This window comes from Aquarana catesbeiana, linkage group LG01, assembly GCF_042186555.1.
Source record: "Aquarana catesbeiana isolate 2022-GZ linkage group LG01, ASM4218655v1, whole genome shotgun sequence".
Taxonomy (NCBI): Eukaryota; Metazoa; Chordata; class Amphibia; order Anura; family Ranidae; genus Aquarana; species Aquarana catesbeiana.
The window spans coordinates 229,165,149-229,184,825 of record NC_133324.1 but is presented as its reverse complement, the minus strand read 5'-3'; the positions used below and the strand labels follow the sequence as shown (position 1 = coordinate 229,184,825).

Genomic DNA, 19,677 nt, shown 5'->3' with positions numbered 1-19,677 from the left:
TTTGCATGTCTTTAACAAACTGCGGGCTTTCTTGTGCTGACAGGCTGACCCCCCCAGCCCTTCAACCTCTGCAGCAATCCTGGCAGCACTCATATGTCTATTTCCCAAAGACAACCTCTGGATATGACGCTGAGCACGTTCACTCAACTTCTTTGGTCGACCATGGTGAGGCCTGTTCTGAGTGGAACCTGTCCTGTTAAACCACTGTATGGTCTTGGCCACCGTGCTGCAGCTCAGTTTCAGGGTCTTGGCAATCTTCTTATAGCGTAGGCCATCTTTATGTAGAGCAACAATTCTTTTTTTTAGATCCTCAGAGAGTTCTTTGCCTTGAGGTGCCATGTTGAACTTCCAGTGACCAGTATGAGAGAGTGAGAGCGATAACACCAAATTTAACACACCTGCTCCCCCTGAGACCTTGTAACACTAACAAGTCACATGACACCGGGGAGGGAAGATTACTAATTGGGCCCAATTTGGACATTTTTACTTAGGGGTATACTCACTTTTGTTGCCAGCGGTTTAGACATTAATGGCTGTGTGCTGAGTTATTTTGAGGGGACAGCAAATTTACACTGTTATACAAGCTGTACACTCACTACTTTACTACTTTATATTGTAGCAAAGTGTCATTTCTTCGGTGTTGTCACATGAAAAGATAGAAAAAATAGAATAAAATATTTACAAAATAGTATAGTTTGTAGTATATTGGTAGTATAAAGTGCCTATCAGTCAAATGTCAGTTGATTTAGGTTTGCAAACCAGCCTTTCCACAAACTTGCATTCATGCTGGCTCTTAAAGCAGTAGTAAACCCTGCTTGGTAATTTTTACCTACAGGTAAGCCTATTATAAATTAATATCTCCTAAACGTGCACCATTTAGGAGATATTCGCCCTGCATGCAGCTAGTGACATCACTGGTGCATGCACTTTGAAGGTCCAGCATACCTTGCCAGAACTTTCAGAGCATTGTGCCGGGACCGTGATCGTGAACCTGGAAGAAAGAGGGGGGAAGATATCATCAGCCCTCTCAGTGGTGACTTTACAGCGCTGGAGGGATTTGTCCAAGGGTGACTATTTCATAATGTGCTAGTATGCACTGCTTTATGCCATTGCCGTGCAGGTTTTTTCTTTTTTGAACATCAGCAGTTTACAACTGTTTTAAGACATGCCACAAACAAAAAGCTTTATATACACAGATTATGTGCTAGCTTTCTCTTTATCTGTAGTCAACAAAAATGGATTGTCACACCAGTCAGGAGGTGAAGGATGCGGGCCCTAGGAGCTCTGTCCATGTCTTTGTGACATAAAAGGTCTTCTATTTTTTTCAGGTAAAGTATACACTCCTATTAACTGAACACAGTGGATAGGAGAAAGGACCACATACCCTGGATTAGAAGTCACTGGATGAAGGATTACTTGGGGTGCTCGGGGAGGGACTTCAGGCACAACATCTACAAATAAAAAAGAAGATTACAAAAAAGATCACAAAATAAAGAGATACTAAAAAGTTTACAGCAACAAATTTGAATACATATAAGAAGAATAGCATTACGCAGGTTCTCCACTTATCTATAATTTTTGTTACCTGCCTGTGAAAGGGGACACAAGCTTATATATTACTTTTAACTCTTCTTAAGTATCCCTCTGCTGAGCTCTGAGAGGTCAATCCCTTCTTAAAGGTTGGGCTAATCATTAGGTATTATGTTATCTAGGAACCATTAGGGTCAGATTTTAGAAGTCGAAGAGGATTCACAACTTCATATGTGTCAAGACTAATGTACACATTTCTCCCAGTATAGCCACTTATAGTGATATTTCAAAGGTGTAAAATACACTAACTGCAACATACGGTGTCTAAGCATATCCCAACCACATCACTACCTGCTTGGAGTCTGCATGTTCCCCCTGTGCCTGTGTGGGTTTTCTCCCTCACTCCAAAGACATGCTGGTAGGTTAATTGGTGCCTGTCTAAGTTGGCCCTAGTATGTGTATGTATGAATGTGAGTTAGGGACCTTAGATTATAAGCTCAATGAGGGCAGGGGCTGATGTGAATGTACAATATACAGCAGGTTAAATAAGTACTGAACACATCATCATTTTTCTAGGTAAATATATTTCTAAAGGTGCTATTGACATGACATTTTCACCACATGTCGGTAACAAGCCATGCAATCCATACATACAAAGAAACCCCCAAAAAATGAGTTCAGAAATTAAGTCATGTGTAAAAAAATGGAATGACACAGGGAAAAAAGTATTGAACACATGAAGGTGCAAAAGGGCATGGGCAGCCAAAACACCAGCTGAAATCTATCAGTAATTAGAATGCAATCCGGCCCCTTGTCAGTGCAAATTATTATCAGTTGGTTCAGTCTCAACTGATGGCCTATATAAAGGTGTCTCTTTACCAAGGTGTCACACAAGAAACATCTCATGAAGGGTAAAAGTAAAGTGCTCTCTTAAGACCTTTGCAACCTTATTGTTGCAAAACATATTGATGGCATTGGTTACAGGATTACAGGATTTCTAAACTTCTGAATGCTCCAGTGAGCACTGTTGGAGCTATAATCCGGAAGTGGAAAGAACATCATTTCACCATAAACTGGCCACAACCAGGTGCTCCTCGCAAGATTTCTGACAGAGTGAAAAGAATTATCAGAAGAGCTGTCCAAGGGCAAAGGACCAATTGTGGAGAGCTTCAGAAAGACCTGGAATTAGCAGGCACAATTGTTTAAAAAAACAGTAAGTAATGCACTCAACCTCCATGGCCTGCATGCTCGCTCACCAAGCAAGACTCCATTGCTGAAGAAAAAGCATGTTGAAGCTTGTTTAAAGTTTGCTGTACAACATTTAGACAAGCCTGTGAAATACTGGGAGATAACAGTCTGGTCAGATGAGACCAAAACTGAACTCTTTGGATGCCATAATACACACCATGTTTGGAGGTCAAATGGCACTGCACATCACCCCCAAAACACCCCCATACCAACAGTGAAGTTTAAAGGTGGGAACATCATGGTGTGGGGCTGTTTTTCAGCATACGGTACTGGCAAACGTCATCGCATTGAAGGAAGGATGAATGGAAAAATGTACCAAGACATTCTTGATAAAAAATCTGCTTCCATCTACCAGGGTGATGAAAATGAAACGAGGGTGGACATTTCAACAAGACAATGATCCCAAAAACAAAGCCAAGGAAACTCTCAACTGGTTTCAAAGAAAGAATATAAATTTGCTAAAATGGCCCAGCCAGTCACCTGACTTGAATCCAATAGAAAATCTATGGAAATAACTACAGATCAGCGTTCATAGAAGAGGCCCATGGAACCTTCACGATTTGAAGACTGTGTGGAAGAATGGGCCAAAATCACACATGAGCAATGCATACAACTAGTTGCTCCATACAGGAGGTGTCTTGAAGCTGTCATTGCCAACATAGGATTTTGTATTAAATACATTTCGGTTAGCGTGTCCAGTACTTTTTCCCTGTGTCATTCCATTTTATTACACATAGCTTAATTTCTGAATTTATTTGTTTTGGTTTCTTTGTATGTATAGATTGCATGGGTTGTTACCAACATGTGGTGAAAATTTCATGTCAATAGCACCTTTAGAAATATATTTAGCTAGAAAAATGGTGATGTTTTCAATACTTTTACTATACTATAATAACTGCAGTGTGTTTGCAGCTGCAGACTACATCAGGGCCATTAGTTTACCAGTAAGTCTGTAGGAAGTGTGCTGACAAGGTTTCTTCTTGTTAGCCAACACAGTGTGTGATGGCCTGACTTTTCGGGCAGCTACAGCAGATAATGATGGTAGCATGTAAGAAGCATTGCCTCTCGACTTCCCTCTCATGAGCAGAGAATACAAATGTAATTAGGAGTAAGGCTCTCTAAACACAAACTAATACAAAAAGAGCATAGCTGTATGAACATCCACAATACTATCCCTAATGAGTTTTGAGGTGAACATTAAGCCCAAAATCTTGAAAAGTATACACTAGTCCAAGCATATAGTAAAATGTTATTTATTTAAAGAATGTGGATTATATACTCTAAAGTCATCATTCATTCTCATAGTAATGGAGATTACATGGCTTATTAAAACTCTGTATATATGAAAGAATACTTTGGTAGCACAGGTCTGACCCATATAAGACATGGTCCTGGGGCTTGGTGACCTCCCACACCGTGTTAAGGTGATAGTTGAACACTAGTGTGTTGCGTATATTGGCAATAAACATTAGGCCTAGGTTCACATCGGAGAGGGTTTGAAATCGTGCGAGTTCAGCTGAACTCGCACGATTTCAACCCGGCAATGCAGTCCGATTTCAGGAGGCGATTTGACAGACATCTACTTTTGGGTATCGTTGTAGTGCCGCAAAGTCGGCATCGCACCGATTCGGACGGTGCCATTGCCGGCAATAGCTGCCGATCTGGCATGCAATTTGACTTCTCAAATCACATGCCAAATCGCATCAATGTGAAGATAGGCTAAGGCAGATTTTCCCATAGTCTGCTCCTATTTCAGTATGACATTGGATAGCTTATTGCATTGTCAAAATATACTAAGCTTCTGCCATAAAACGTCAGATTAGACTATAGGTTAGATGACTACACTTGCAATGTTCTTAGCTTTGGTGGGCTATAAAGTTAAAAATAATAGCCCTTTAAAAGGTTAAATAAGAAAGCAGCTTTCTTGCGATACTCACTTTAAATCCAGAACTGTCCCCCAAAGTACTTTGTTTCCTCCACTAGATGTCATCAGTCTTCTGGGTTGAATGACAGACAGCATCAATCAACCTACTTCTTCTGAGCCCAGGCTGCCATGGCAGCAGAACTCCCGAACAGGGGAAAAGTTCTTCCCCAAACAGCGAACTTAAAGTCTATGGGAGCCGAACATGAGAAATCAAAAGTAACCATTTTGAAGGCTTATATGCAAGTAATTGGCCATAAAAGGGGTAAAGGGGTCCGGGTACTGCCCTGGGGCACATGTATCAGTGTAAAATTCTTTTTAAAAAACAATTGTTTTTTCAGTAGTAGTGATGGCATGGGGTCTGCCCCAAAATCCATACCAGATCCTTATCTGAGCACGCAGCCTGGCAGGTCAGGAAAAGGGGGGGGGGGGCGAGTGCCCCCCCCCTCCTGAACCATACCAGGCCACATGCCCTCAACATGGGGGGGTGTTTTGGGACAGGTGGGGCCCTGCCCCCCCACCCTAAAAGACCTTGCCCCATGTTGATTGGGACAAGGGTCTCTTACCCACAACCCTGGGCTGTGGTTGTGGGGGTCTGCGGGCAGGGGGGCTTATTGGGATCTGTAAGCCCCCTTTAACAAGAGGGCCACCAGGTCCCAGCCCCCCCTGTGTGAAGGAGTATGGGGTACATAATACCCCTTACCCATTTACCAAGAAAGTGTCAAAAAGTAATAAAAACACAGAGACACCATTTTTGACAATTCCTTTAGTACAAAATAAAAAAAACAGTGTCCCCAGATGTAAATCCATTGTCAATCATGCCGCCTGCCGCACCCGAAAAAGAGAAAAATGCTCAGCACTCATTGATGGCTGACCGCCAAATGTTGTACCAAGGGATAAAAAAAATAGTATTTTGCAAAAAATTTTGTATCAATGACTATAGATTTCCGTCTGTGCATTTCATATCTGCCCAGAGTTCAGCTTTAATATCATGCTACTAAACAATTAAACAAACACAAATGTAGCTGATGTGAAAAGATTTGAAATATATACAGTATCTCACAAAAGTGAGTACACCCCTCACATTTTTGTAAATATTTTATTATATCTTTTCATGTGACAAAACTGAAGAAATTACACTTTGCTACAATGTAAACTAATGAGTGCACAGCTTGTATAACAGTGTAAATTTGCTGTCCCCTCAAAATAACTCAACACACAGCCATTAATGTCTAAACCGCTGGCAACAAAAGTGAGTACACCCCTAAGTGAAAATGTCCAAATTGAGCCCAAAGTTTTGCGTGGCCACCGTTTTTTTCCAGCACTGCCTTAACCCTCTCGGGCATGGAGTTCACCAGAGCTTCACAGGTTGCCACTAGTGTCCTCTTCCACTCCTCCATGATGATATCACAGAGCTGGTGGATGTTAGAGACCTTGCGCTCCTCCACCTTCTGTTTGATGATGCCCGACAGATGTTCAATAGGGTTTAGTTCTTGAGACATGCTTGGCCAGTCCATCAACATTACCCTCAGCTTCTTTAACAAGGCAGTGGTCGTCTTGGAGGTGTGTTTGGGGTTGTTATCATGTTGGAATACTGCCCTGCGGCCCAGTCTCCGAAGGGAGGGGATCATGCTCTGCTTCAGTATGTCACAGTACATGTTGACATTCCTGGTTTGCTCAATGAACTGTAGCTCCCCAGTGCTGGCAGTACTCATGCAGCCCCAGACCATGACACTCCCACCACCATGCTTGACTGCAGGCAAAACACACTTGTCTTTGTACTCCTCACCTGGTTGCCGCCACACACGCTTGACACCATCTGAACCAAATAAGTTTATCTTGGTCTCTCCCGACCATAGGACATGGTTCCAGTAATCCATGTCCTTAGTCTGCTTGTCTTCAGCAAACAGTTTGCGGGCTTTCTTCACCTCATCTTTAGAAGAGGCTTCCTTCTGGGATGACAGCCATGCAGACCAATTTGATGCAGTGTGCGGCATATGGTCTGAGCACTGACAGGCTGACCCCCCACCCCTTCAACCTCTGCAGCAATGCTGGCAGCACTCATACGACCATTTCCCAAAGACAACCTCTGGATATAATGCAAAGCACATTCACCCAACTTCTTTGGTCGACCATGACGAGGCCTGTTCTGAGTGGAACCTGTCCTGTTAAACCGCTGTATGGTCTTGGCCACCATGCTGCAGCTCAGTTTCAGGGTCTTGGCAATCTTCTTATAGCCTAGGTCAGTGATGGCGAACCTTGGCACCCCAGATGTTTTGGAACTACATTTCTCATGATGCTCATGCACTCTGCAGTGTAGTTGAGTATCATGGAAAATGTAGTTCCAAAACATCTGGGGTGCCAATATTCGCCATCACTGGTCTAGGTCATCTTTATGTAGAGCAACAATTCTTTTTTTCAGACCCTCAGAGAGTTCTTTGCCATGAGGTGCCATGTTAAACTTCCAGTGACCAGTATAAGAAAGAGTGAGAGCAATAACACCAAATTTAACACACCTGCTCCCCATTTACACCTGAGACTTTGTAACACTAATGAACCATATGATACCGGGGAGGGAAAATCACTAGTTGGGCCCAATTTGGACATTTTCACTTAGGGGTGTACTCACTTTTGTTGCTAGCGGTTTAGACATTAATGGCTGTGTGTTGAGTTATTTTGAGGGGACAGCAAATTTACACTGTTATACAAGCTGTACACACACTGCTTTACATTGTAGCAAAGTGTAATTTCTTCAGTGTTGTCACATGAAAAGATATAATAAAATATTTACAAAAATGTAAGGGGTGTACTCACTTTTGTGAGATAATGTGACTGGTGTACCTTTGCAAGTTTGGTTCCAGAAATACACTGGACATATCAAATGTAAAGACAGGAGTTTCTAAGCAGAAGCATGGGATGTAACTGTACATGACACATTCAAGGCATGCCATTCAAATATTGATCAAAACCAACACAGAGATGAAAGGATAAAGAATAAAGTGAGGGGTCCTGATGCTAGGCTGACCTGAACCTAATGAGTTAACAATATCACCTGCCACAGGTTTGCAGAATATTACATTCTATGTTTTAAGATGACCAAACAAAGCTTCTTGGATATTAACCCTACCTGGAAATATGAACTGCTGTTTATACTTGTAGTAATGAGAACCTTGCAGCAAAGAGGGACACGGATGAGTCGTACTGTTGGACCCTATAAGAAAATATAAAACAGAGAAATTGTATTAATAAAGCATATCCTGCTGTATTATCTCGAAAGTGTGATAACTTTCTCAGTATCTTTAAAACATAGCTTTATGTGTGAAACAGAAAATCAAATAACAGATTAAACTTCCAAATTACCTGGCAAATTAGCACTATATTTAGCAGTTATGAGACAAACAGTTCTGCTAAATTCAGCATTTGCCAGAAGACAAATTGCAGGAAAGAAAAGCTTGTGAACACAATCTGGTTGTAAAAAAAACATTTTTGTGTGCCTATATTTATCAATCCAGGTTATTAAATTATAGAGCTGATTAGGCTCTATGTCAAATTTCATTTGCAAGGTGAAGCTTTATGCTTTCTATCATTCCAGATTAATTTATGGCCACTAAGAAGGGCCTTCTTCGGATTTTTTCTAACCACAGGTTGGGCCTTGATCCCTAGGTACTAGAGATCTCCAGACATTTGGTAATAGTATGTGGATATATAATAGAAAGGTGTAGCGCTAAAATAATAAACAATAAAGTCCATCAATCCAAAAAATTTTTTTGAAAGAACAATCAAATCCAAATCTTCATCCAAAGACTGATGAAGCGGAAAGGATAGCCACCATCAACACCCAATGAGTTTCCTTATTTTTTCCATACACATATGTGGATGCTGGAGCTGTCTGGGGAAATATTAGTGATTTGTTCATAGAGAGATTACTAGGCTTTACTGCCATCTGAGGTGTATCGATCGTTGCAGAGAGATCGTTGGGGCCATTCATCAATGTTATCAATGTTCATTCTGTGTGTACCCTACACACTGAAGGTAAGGGTCAGTTGATTTGGGTGTTGGTGGTGGCTATCCTTTCCGCTTCATCAGTCTTTGGATGAAGATTTGGATTTGATCGTTCTTTCAAAAAAAACATTTGATTGATGGACTTTATTGTTTATTTATTATTTTAGCACTACACCTTTCTATTATATGTTTCATTATTGTGTCCAGCAATATAGTGTTAGCTGCTTTTTTTTCTTTTTATTTACTGTTTTTTCTTTTAGCGCAAGATTCTTTTATTTTAATAGTATGTGGATAATAGTATGTGGATAGAGGAATTAACAGCTAACCTACATGATCAGCACTCGAACTTCATGAAAACATGGAGCGTTTGGATAGACTTCTCTATGGCTACTTTCAGACTGGGGAGATGTGGGCGTCGGCGGTAAAGCGGTGCTATATTTAGCGCTGCTTTACCGTCATTTTAGCGGCGATATTTGGCCTCTAGTGGGGCAGTTTTAACCCCCGCTAACAGCCAAAAAGGCTTTGCCGGCGGGTTTGCGGCGATGCCCTATTGTTTTCAATGGGAAGGGGCACTTTAGGAGCGGTGAATAAACCGCTCCTATAGTGCTGCAAAGATGCGGCTTGCAGGACTTTTTCAGACCGTCCTGCAAGCGCACCGCTCCAGTGTGAAAGCCCTCGGGCTTTCACACTGAAGACACAGGAGAGGCTCTTTACAGGCGCTATACAGGCACTATTTTTAGCGCTGTAGCACCTGTAAAGCGCCTCAATGTGAAAGTAGCCTACCACTAACTGCAACAGTATTGGTGCTATTGAGCCAACCCTTGACTGGACAATCTCCTCTTCCCTAATTTTACCTCTGTTGCTCTATGCATGTTGTTCAATTCCTGGTAGAAGAGACAGTTGGCTCCCCATCGCTATCAAGTATTGTGATCACATGACCTACTTGTATATGCTTGACTGATGCTGTGTCATTTAATAATTGTGTGTCATTTGTATTTTGCACTTTGTTAACCTTTGGGTACTTGCTGTAATCTCCACAAGGGGGACTTACCTTTCATTCCTATGCACCCCTTTACCTCCTTTCTTGTGTGTGTATCTAAGCTTAAACATTCCTTGAATTTTATCATTTAAAAAAAGTCAAGCCTGTACACCAACAGGTAAAGAGAAACTATGGGTACTACGATGTTAGTTCACTCTTCTCCTTTACATTATACAATATGATTTTAAAGTAGAACTGTGATCAGGTTACAGACATTAACATATTTTTATACTCATAACAAGAAGTAAATAAACTTTAAAACAGGTGTTTCTGACCTATGCAGCTGCAGACACTGTGGAGAAGTTCATCCTCCAAGTTTCTAGAAAGTACTTTATTTCTCAGTAGACCCCCCCTCAAGCCTGTAGTTTCTCGGAAATGCCCTGCTGTTATTCAAAATTTCATTGCTCAGCAATCAATATCCCCCATTTCCCACTGCAACAAAACTGAGAGGTCTACTCCCCCCTTCCCCAAAACTTACACACGCACACTAATCTTTTATAAAACTAGTCAAAAGATCACTAGTTGTACAGATTTTGCTCTGTCACAGAGCAATGTGAAGAATAACTGAAGAGAGGACCCGTTGTATATAGATTTTGCATTATGTGGAAAACCTCATTCATTATTTATGACAGGGGGCTACAACAGTATGACCTATCAGCAGCGACATACTGAATTTGGTTACAAATGTATTCATTTATATCAATATAACTTTTTTTTAATGTCATTAGAATAGAAGTTAATAAAAAGATAAATCCCCATTCTATGTATTTTCTTGTTTGCATATGAATACTAGGTTTTTAGTTTTCTTATAGAAGGATTCACTTAAACAGACTTAGCTTATGATCACATTTTTATAATAATTTAAATCAGGGAAAACGTACTGAAAGCTTTTGAGCCAAAAAATAAACATTGCAGCAGATGGAAGCTTTATCCCAGCAGCAAAATGATAAACCATATAAAATGATAAAATACAAACACGTCTGCTCAACCCAAGCCAATATTTTATACTAAAACTAATATATTTCTAGGAGATGCATATTCTGCAGGACTGGGATTCACTGGGATAAAATTAAACTGCAGAAAAAACGTTTCTTACAATTTTCCCCAATAGACTAGAGTCATCCTAGTGTCTCAAAAAAAAAATACACTAGTAGCCTATCCTTTATTTTTTTAAGGAAAATACTGTACCTCTAAGTTCTACTGAGAAGAAGAGGGTGCAGTTAGAGGAAGGATCTTTGTATCCAAATTAGGAAACTTGGAAAGATACTATATACTTTTGCTGTTCTTCCTAAGGGAGTTTCAGCCACAATGCAGAAGACAAATTAATGTTCTTATTACATTATTGGGAAAAAAATACTAGACACTTGTACCTGGTCCCCCAAACTTGCTCTTAAAGTGGATGTAAACCCTCACATATACCCAGTGAAGTGAACAGCCTCAGATGATACACAGAGATGAAACAAATCTCCCTACATACATTTTACATGTATATCTGATGTCTTCAGCTTTATATTCTGTTTAGAAAGTGCACATCCTGTTAGAATTTTCACTTCCTCATTCAGCACTGGATGTGGATTCTTTTCTTACACTGGGAGACAGCTGATTGGAGGAAAGGCACACACCCCCCTCCACACAGGCAGATACTTTCAGAGCTGTGCTGTGAATAGAACAGCTCTCTGCTAGTCCATTTGGGTGCTGGTGAGTCAATTTCCTCTCTGTCTTTATATAATTGTCCTGGATAACCTCTGCCAATTCACCTTGCCATAGATTAGTAATAATTCTGCTGCACTGTTCATAAATGTATCAGAGAGCTCAACTATGGTAGCCTACATACATATCCCATAATTCATTTCCTTTAACCTTTAAGCAGCACATAGGAAGTACAAATATAAATAATTGTGCACATTTTCGATGTAATGAAGTTTTAATCTTCAGAACTTGCTGTCTTGTTAAAAGAGCTCTAGAATTTAAAGAATTCCCTCTTTTTTGCCTGGGTAAAATATTTTGTACAAAAGGCTTGAAAAACACATTCTGCTGATAGAGAGTTTCCAAAATGGATCAATATTTATTTCCCAACATGAATAATATATAGTCATTTTAAGGCAGTACCTAGCCAGGCATCTACCCCAAACTCTTTTAACAGATACGTTTCTATTAGGAATTCAACTGTATCTGTAACAAAGTTCAAAATCCAGTCGTGCACATACAAGAAACTGACTGCTTTGTACCAGGCATCCAGGCATATATAACCTTTAGGCTGCATTCACACCTGAGCGTATCACTTTCAGGAAGAAAGTCAGCGATTTTTGCCGTGATTTTTTGTTGCGGTTTTGTACAGCTCAAAGGGTCACCAATGTAAAAAGCAGAAAACGCCTGTAATCTGCCAAAAAAGAAGCTCCTGTACTTTTTTGAGTGACGGGTGTTTTGCTTCAGGCGACAGAACGCTCAGATGTGAACAAAGTAGCTTTAGTGCAGATGCAAAGATAAGCCTTTATATTTGGTTGGCTGCTGTTTCTTATAGTTTTGCTAAGGAAAAAATGGTCAGATTTACTAGTCGCTGACTAAAAGCATGTTTTATCAGACATATATTGTTAACTTTAACTACAACTTAACTGCCTTATTGGGGATTTGTTCAATATATTGTCAGTAAAAATAAAGCTTGGAAAATGCTACTCTGGTAGAAAATACTGTGGTTACTATGAATACAAAATAAAAGACTGTGTTACATATTAATTGTAGAACTGTACAGAAATAAACGACAAAAAGTATTTCGTAATGTTGCAGTTTTGTAGAATGATCGATTTAAAGAAGACATATTCTGGTGGGTAAACATTAAAGATTCTGCAAATTCTGCATTGTTCACAGGGGAGTAAGTTGTATGTTATACACCCTAGACCTATTAAAAACTAATATGCAGGTCACTTCATGTACTTTCAATTGTTTGCTTACATTTGACAACAATATGAAACATGCAACATCTTGTAAAACCTTGTCATTTTCCCATACATTTTAGTTACTATAGCTCACAGCAGCAGTGCAGTATAACATAAAAATAACTTATTTAAAGAACACACTACTAAACCAAATCCAGTTGTAAGGGGAGTGGGGAGTGATAACTTTACTGCAATCCTAGCCCCAAATCTTATAATAAGCAGGCTAAAACTCTCACAGGTAAAACACACCTGTGGCTCCCCCTGGCTAAGTGTCATAGAGTTTATTTAACCTTCTATAAAGCAAGTCATTAACACAGACAGAAGAAGCCATCAGCTGATGAGACCCAGGAACTTTAAACCAGAAGAATGGTTTAATGGAGACAGAGGGGTGAGTAAATAATCTCTGCCTATTCAGCATAACAGTGTTTTATGAAGTTGCCTTCGAATTGATTTAGAACCACTTCAGCTATATTTATCTTTCCTGTGCCACTAGTTCAGCAGAGAATTGGGTAGAAAGCTCATGCTCCAGGTGGGTTTCGGTACCTGGTAAGTTGAACGGCTTCTGCTGGCGGGTGCATTGTGGGGATGGGTGGAGAGGAGAGGGTGGGGTGGCGCTGGGGGGAAGCGGAGGAGCAGGTGAGGACGGTGTGGAGGATGTCGTAGAGGAAGGGTTGCTGCTGGAATCTGGCTGGTAGGGCACTGGAATGTGGTCCTGGGAAAACAAAAGAAATAACACATTGGGAAGCAGATGAGAGGAGAGCAGATGTACTTTGACATCAAAGGACAATAATACTAAATTACATCCTTCATGAAACAAACATGTACAGGCATGGCAATATACTATTCCTGCAGTCATACCCAAAATGAGAATAGCCATTGTGAGGCCTACTAATATTTATGCCCCCTATAACAAAATAAAAACTCTGTAAATCTCCATGGGTGCATCAGCACTTAAGAGAGACACCCTTATTCCCGTCTAATGCATACATCCACTTTTGAGAAACCATTGACTCGGTGGAACCAATCAGTGAGCTATAACTCCTAGGAACTAGAGAATAGGGTGGTGACACGAACTTTATGGAAGGAGACAACCAGCCCACATCCCTATATTCATATACAATGGAAGATTTTTTCCTCTTAAGTGGGATTTTAAAGGGCGGAGGTCTCAAAAAAGTATAGCAAAAAGTATAAGAAAATATATATGTCATACTTTTAAATCTTTGATATAATAAAATTTTGATATTTTCTTATACTTTTTGCTATACTTTTTTGAGACCTCCGCCCTTTAAAATCCCACTTAAGAGGAAAAAATCTTCCATTGTATAACTCCTAGGAAAGTTATCATGTGCACTACCTTTTTGATTCTTAATGAATTCCCTTCATTGTTCCAGAGAAGGATTCACTTTAAGTTTAGTTAATAAATCAGTTTTCAACATGACAATCTATATGGTCCTAGACTCATTATTTCTCTATCCCACACATTTTCTCAGCTTTAATTGTCCTCCCCCTCACCAGTGTTTGTTTTGTTATTATCTCATTTTATTTATATGTAAAGATACAATGCCTAAAATCTCTACATACCATCTGGAAAGAAAGGGTTAGCAGATGGCTCTGCAGTCATACAGTTACTTTGTACCATGAAAGATGTGAACATTGTGCCCTCAGCACAACCCCTTCATCCACTAAGATCACAATATTAGGAGTACAACCTAGGCCTTGTAACCCTCACCACATTCTACAATAAGCACCTTTTTCAGCTAGTAACCTCAAGCAGTGAATTGCCTCCTGTACCTCCATAGATTTCCAACTATTAACACAGTTATAGTTTTGAGCATTGAGAATAAAATGCATTTATAGAGTTAAACTGCCTCCATCATGAATTATAAGTTTGAGTAACGCACCCGCAAGTACATGTGCCAGTCAAAGCTCTCTTGATGTTTCTATACAGTTTCACAGTTTCTCTGTAAAAACTCCCTAGAATCCTATGTGCATTAAAACTATTGCATTGTAATCTCACTTCTCAGCTGCAGGCTGTTAAATAGGTGGGGAAGGGATGAGGGGGGACTTTTGCTTTCTATGTTGGGATCCAAAACTTAAAGCGGAGTTCCACTTCCACTTATTCGTCCCCCCCCTCCTTTCGGGGGGGGGGGGGGGCAGGGGGAACGGGGACCTGATTTTGACAAGTCACCTTCCCCACGTCGGGAGACGGCATCGCAGTGAAGCTCGGCGCCCTCCTCCTTCCTCCACCGCCGGGCAATTAGAAAGTGTAGCACTGCGCAGTAGGGAACTCGCTGTGAAGCCAAAAGGCTTCACTGCCGGGTTCCCCTACCGGCAATGGCTGCGGTGCCGACATCGCAGGCTCCCTGGACAGGTAAGTGTCCATATATTAAAAATCAGCAGCTGCAGTATTTGTAGCTGCTGACTTTAAATTTTTCATGGGGTGGGCGGACCTGCGCTTTAAGACAAGACCTGGTATTGAACATGACACACCTTCAGATACCATAAAATGTGTTTAGTTAAGTTAAGAATATTTCATTTATTTTTAAAAGTTTGTATATAGGTTGTTTGTTGAAAGCGTTAGTAAACTCCGCTTATTTATTTATATCTACAGGTAAGCCTATAATAAGGCTTACCTCTAGCTACAGTAAATATCTCCTAAACGTGCACCGTTTAAGAGATACAGTATTTAGATTAGTAGCAGTTGTAGAAGTCTCCGGCGCATGTGCACTGCACACTCAATGGACGGCATGCATGGGAGTGATTTCATTGTGGCTCGGCCATTCAAACTGCGGCCAAAAAGGGACCATGAACCCGGAAAGAAGACCTTGTGAAGATGGAAGCCCTGTCAGCGGTGACAACGTGGAGGGCTTTGTTTTAAAGTAAATATTTCATAATGTGATAGTATGTGATGCATACTAGCACATTATGCCCATAACTGGCTGGGGGGAAAAAAAATTTGTGGTTTACTTACTACCACTTTAATAATTTCCAAAATTGGTAAGTTGGTTGCTAGTTTACCAGGGGGAAATGACTACCTACTTGCCATTTCTGGGGATGGGTATTAAAGGTGGCACAAAACCTGCTACCCATAACCACATTGCCTACTGGATATTAGGGGTTCTGGAAATTCTAATGCTCATCAGTAGAGGGGTTGCACACTTACTGCCCCCCTGCCATATGGATACCAGCCCACATGCATGGCTTTCAAAAATGGTAATCTCATGGTCACAAAGGAGCGTTGTTTTTCACATTTTTAACTACTTTGCAGAAAACCAATTAAGCAAGTTTTCTAATGCAGAAGCTCCTGTCAAAGAAAAACAAAGTCACCATTTAAACTCATTATTCTCTATTGTAGGAAAACAAAACAGCTAGGTTTCAGATAGCCCCACCATGTGTTCTTCCAGCCTCATCAGCTACTTGTGTCAAGACTGTCTGGTTTACAGTGCTCTCTCTTAACCAGAATCTGAGCAGGGAACCACCAAAAACTAATATAAACACAAACCAATATACTATCATAGAACATATTTAAAGTGCATCTGTAGCCAAAAATGTTTCTTGTTACTTTTAGAGAGAGTAGAGAAAACAATGAAACCCTTGCAACTTTTATATTGGCTGGTTTTGTCCCAGTGAGATTTCCCTTCATTTTTCCTGTGCCAGAGATACAGCAGGAAGTGAGAGGAAATCTCTCTAAAGTGAGGGTAAGACCCCTCTGAGAGTTGACACCTGATGTCATTGGAAAAGTTCTATTTACCTCCTGTAACAAAGACAACTTTAATTTTTTTCCATTACTTTCTATCCCAGTACCACTGGCCACCAGGATAATTACAGTGGGGGAATATTTCTAGCGGGGACACAGACATCAATACAAACCTAATAGAGGTTCTAACCCTTCCTTTACTATAAAAATATATAGATAGATAGATAGATGTATACATGGATGGTCTTTTAATGCTTATATAACTGGGTTAAACTGGGGTATTTTTACTTTTGCTTTAATTTATTTTGAGCTTGCATCTCTCTTTTATGGTTACAACCAGATCTATGACATTGTTGGATCATATATTGTAGCTGAGAAAGGAATTTTGTGCATTGAAAACTTGATATGATACTAAATCTAGTTATTGTAGGTAAATTGTTGTTATTCACTTCGAGGGTAACACCAAACCACACTGTAAAGTGGACCTAAACCCTTCTATTCTTTACAGCCAAGAAAGCTGCTGTCTTAGCTTCTATTTGATCTGCAGTTGCCATGGTGCTGCACATGTGCTCAGGTATGACACCAGCCAAGCAGGAAAAGGGGAGGGGGCAGAAGGGACATGTTCCCTGGCCACTGTGTTAAGGGAGAGTATTCTGGAAATTCGACCACTTGTCCTGACACTGCAGTGTCAGAAATAGCAGGAGTCTGCTGTGGGACAGAGGGCACTGAAACCCCTTTTCCTCCCTCAGGGCCCTCCCAGAACCCTTTAGTTCCAGGAACTCCACATAGCCCACCTGCCATCTCTCCTCCTTTCCTTTATCCCACTGACATGGATGCCAATCAGTGCACCAGAGACTGACAATGCACTGACGTGGTGCCATTTTTCCTCTTGGCAACACCACCAATGCAGTGACATTTTTTCCTTCAGGTGACACCACTGATCCATGGATTTATTTTTCCTTTTAGTGACACCACCAGTAGTGGGGCATTTTTTTCTTCAAGTGTCAAGAGACATTTTTTCATCAGTGACATCACTGATTCAGGGGCATTTTTTCCTTATTGTAATACCGCTGAAGCAGGGACAATTGTTATTCTTTAGTGACACCACCAACACAGAGACATTTGTTCTTTTTAGTGACACTACCAATGTTGAGACTTTTTTTTTTTTTTCCAGTGACACCACCAACGCAGGACCATTTGTTCTTTCCAGTGACACCAATGATGCATCATTGTTTTTTTTCTTTGCCACTGTTAGCCCTATATTTGTGCACCAATTTTAAACTCTACAGTTTGCTGCAGTCTACCATTAATAATTGGTATTATTTTAGTGCATGCTACAAACTTTACACACATTACATACATTTCACTGTGTGCTGCTGTTAGCCTCATCCCCTCCTCCACAGTTTCCAATCTTTGCCTTTTGCACTCAATTACCTTGTTTTGGCAATGATGTCAGCCACTTGATCAGTTGAGAGCACAAGCAACTGTGACAGTTATAATTCACATAATGCAAGAGCCCTTTCACACTGAGACGCTTCAAAAATGCCCTAAAATGCCTTAGCGCTATTACTGCGTTTTTACCGCGTTTTTGGGGCGCCAGTGGTAAAATTACCGCAGCACTGCAGCCGTTTCAACAGCATTTTTCAAGCGTTATTGCATGGGCGTCAAAGAACAACCCCACCTCCCTACATCACAATTTCAGTCCCGTTGTTGTAGATGCTCTCTTTTCTGCTTGCATGTTTACCTTTTTGTGAGACCATGTAACTTTTCTACAGCTCAGGGCTGATTATAGGCACTATTCAGGTGTTTTTACAGCGCTTTCAATTGATTTCAATGGAGAGGGGCGTTTTTAAAGTGCTTTTTTTCAACGCACAAAAGCTGCTCCAAAGATGCTGCTTGCAGGACTTTTCTCAACGCCCCAAAAGTGTAACGCCTCAGTGTGAAAGGGTCCATTGAGATGCATGGGGAGCGTTTTATGAGCAATTTAATAGCGCTATTTTTAGCGCTAAAACGCCACAAAAACGCCTCAGTGTGAAAGGGGTCTTAAATGTAACTGCTTTGGGAAATAGTTAAAATGATAGGTTTGGACCCCTTTCACACTAAGGCGTTTTTCAGGAGTTTTTCAGGCGCTTTAGCGTTAAAAAAAACACCTGTAAAAGGCCTGAAAGAAGCCTCATCTGCAATTCCAATGTGAAAGCCCGAGTGCTTTCACAAGTTCTGCTTAATTCATATGGTATCAAGTTTTGGAGACTAATTCAATCCACTCAACAGCCTCCAAATGTAATACAAACACATGAACTTCACAGAATTGTGTTTTGGATATATGATTACAAGCTAAGTTGTATTGGCTATTAGTGCCCATTTTCTCTTTTTAGCATGAGGTTTGATTATTAACTGTAGCTTATTTTTTGCTTGTACTGTTATCACAGTTCTGTATTTTTCAATTGGGTGGACAAGCAGAAAAAAAAAAGATGTAGGGGTTTTGAAGTCTGGAGGCTAGAGACAGTAGCTAAAAGAGACAACATATTCAGATAACGGGTAATATGGTATGAAGGCACTGGAAAGTACAGTGCTTCCGATCGTGATATGACCATGAGTCGTATTTTACATTATAAATGGGAAAAACATGCAGTAATTGCCATGACTGGCACAAAGCAAATCAATGTAATGCAATCAACCCTGTGTTTCCTGTTATCTGTTGCTTGGTGTGGATGTGCGTATTTATCATTTGTCCCTGACTCTATTCATCTGTACAAATGGATTATTATCTGTGCCAGGCCTGTACATTCTCCAGCACATATATCCATATGCATTTGCTACTGATGCTGATAACAGATATAAACATGATCAGCTCACAAGGCTTTCTAGATTAGTCCACTCTTTGCTATAACTTACTAACTAAACCAAGACTTACACCAATAGCCAAAGAAGCTTCTCTTAAAACAGAGAAATGACTCTGGATAAATGTAATTTTTCATGGCATGCCTGTAGATGATTTTCTCACCTACTAGGTTTTTATACTTGTACTTAATTATCAGCAAAGCTGTTGTAGATTACTGTAGGTCCAAAGTTGGGTGCTTTAAGTCAGCAGAGACCATATAATATTTAATTAACCTGTCATCAAACTGAAGTGGATATTAAAGTGGGCTATCAACGTCTGTAGTGATGAGCTGAACTGCCCAAGGTTCAGTTTGGCAGAGGTTTGCTGAACTCCAAAGAAGTTGGATGCTGAATCCGAACCCCATTAAAATCAATGGGAGCAAAATCTGTCAAATTAAAAATGCCCATTATCTGGGCTAATATGCAA

At 40.4% G+C, this 19,677-nt stretch overlaps 1 protein-coding gene across 2 annotated transcripts in view; it reads right to left on the bottom strand.

The window, feature by feature from the left end:
- KSR2 (kinase suppressor of ras 2) overlaps positions 1-19,677 on the bottom strand; it is a 707,775-nt gene that overhangs the window by 197,295 nt on the left and 490,803 nt on the right. For both annotated transcript variants that reach the window (XM_073625662.1, XM_073625672.1), the window contains exons 10-12: positions 13,217-13,385; positions 7,827-7,910; positions 1,385-1,451 (exon numbers count right to left, since the gene is read on the bottom strand). In XM_073625662.1, the coding sequence (XP_073481763.1) occupies positions 1,385-1,451; positions 7,827-7,910; positions 13,217-13,385 (320 nt within the window). The remainder of the gene's footprint in view (positions 1-1,384; positions 1,452-7,826; positions 7,911-13,216; positions 13,386-19,677) is intronic.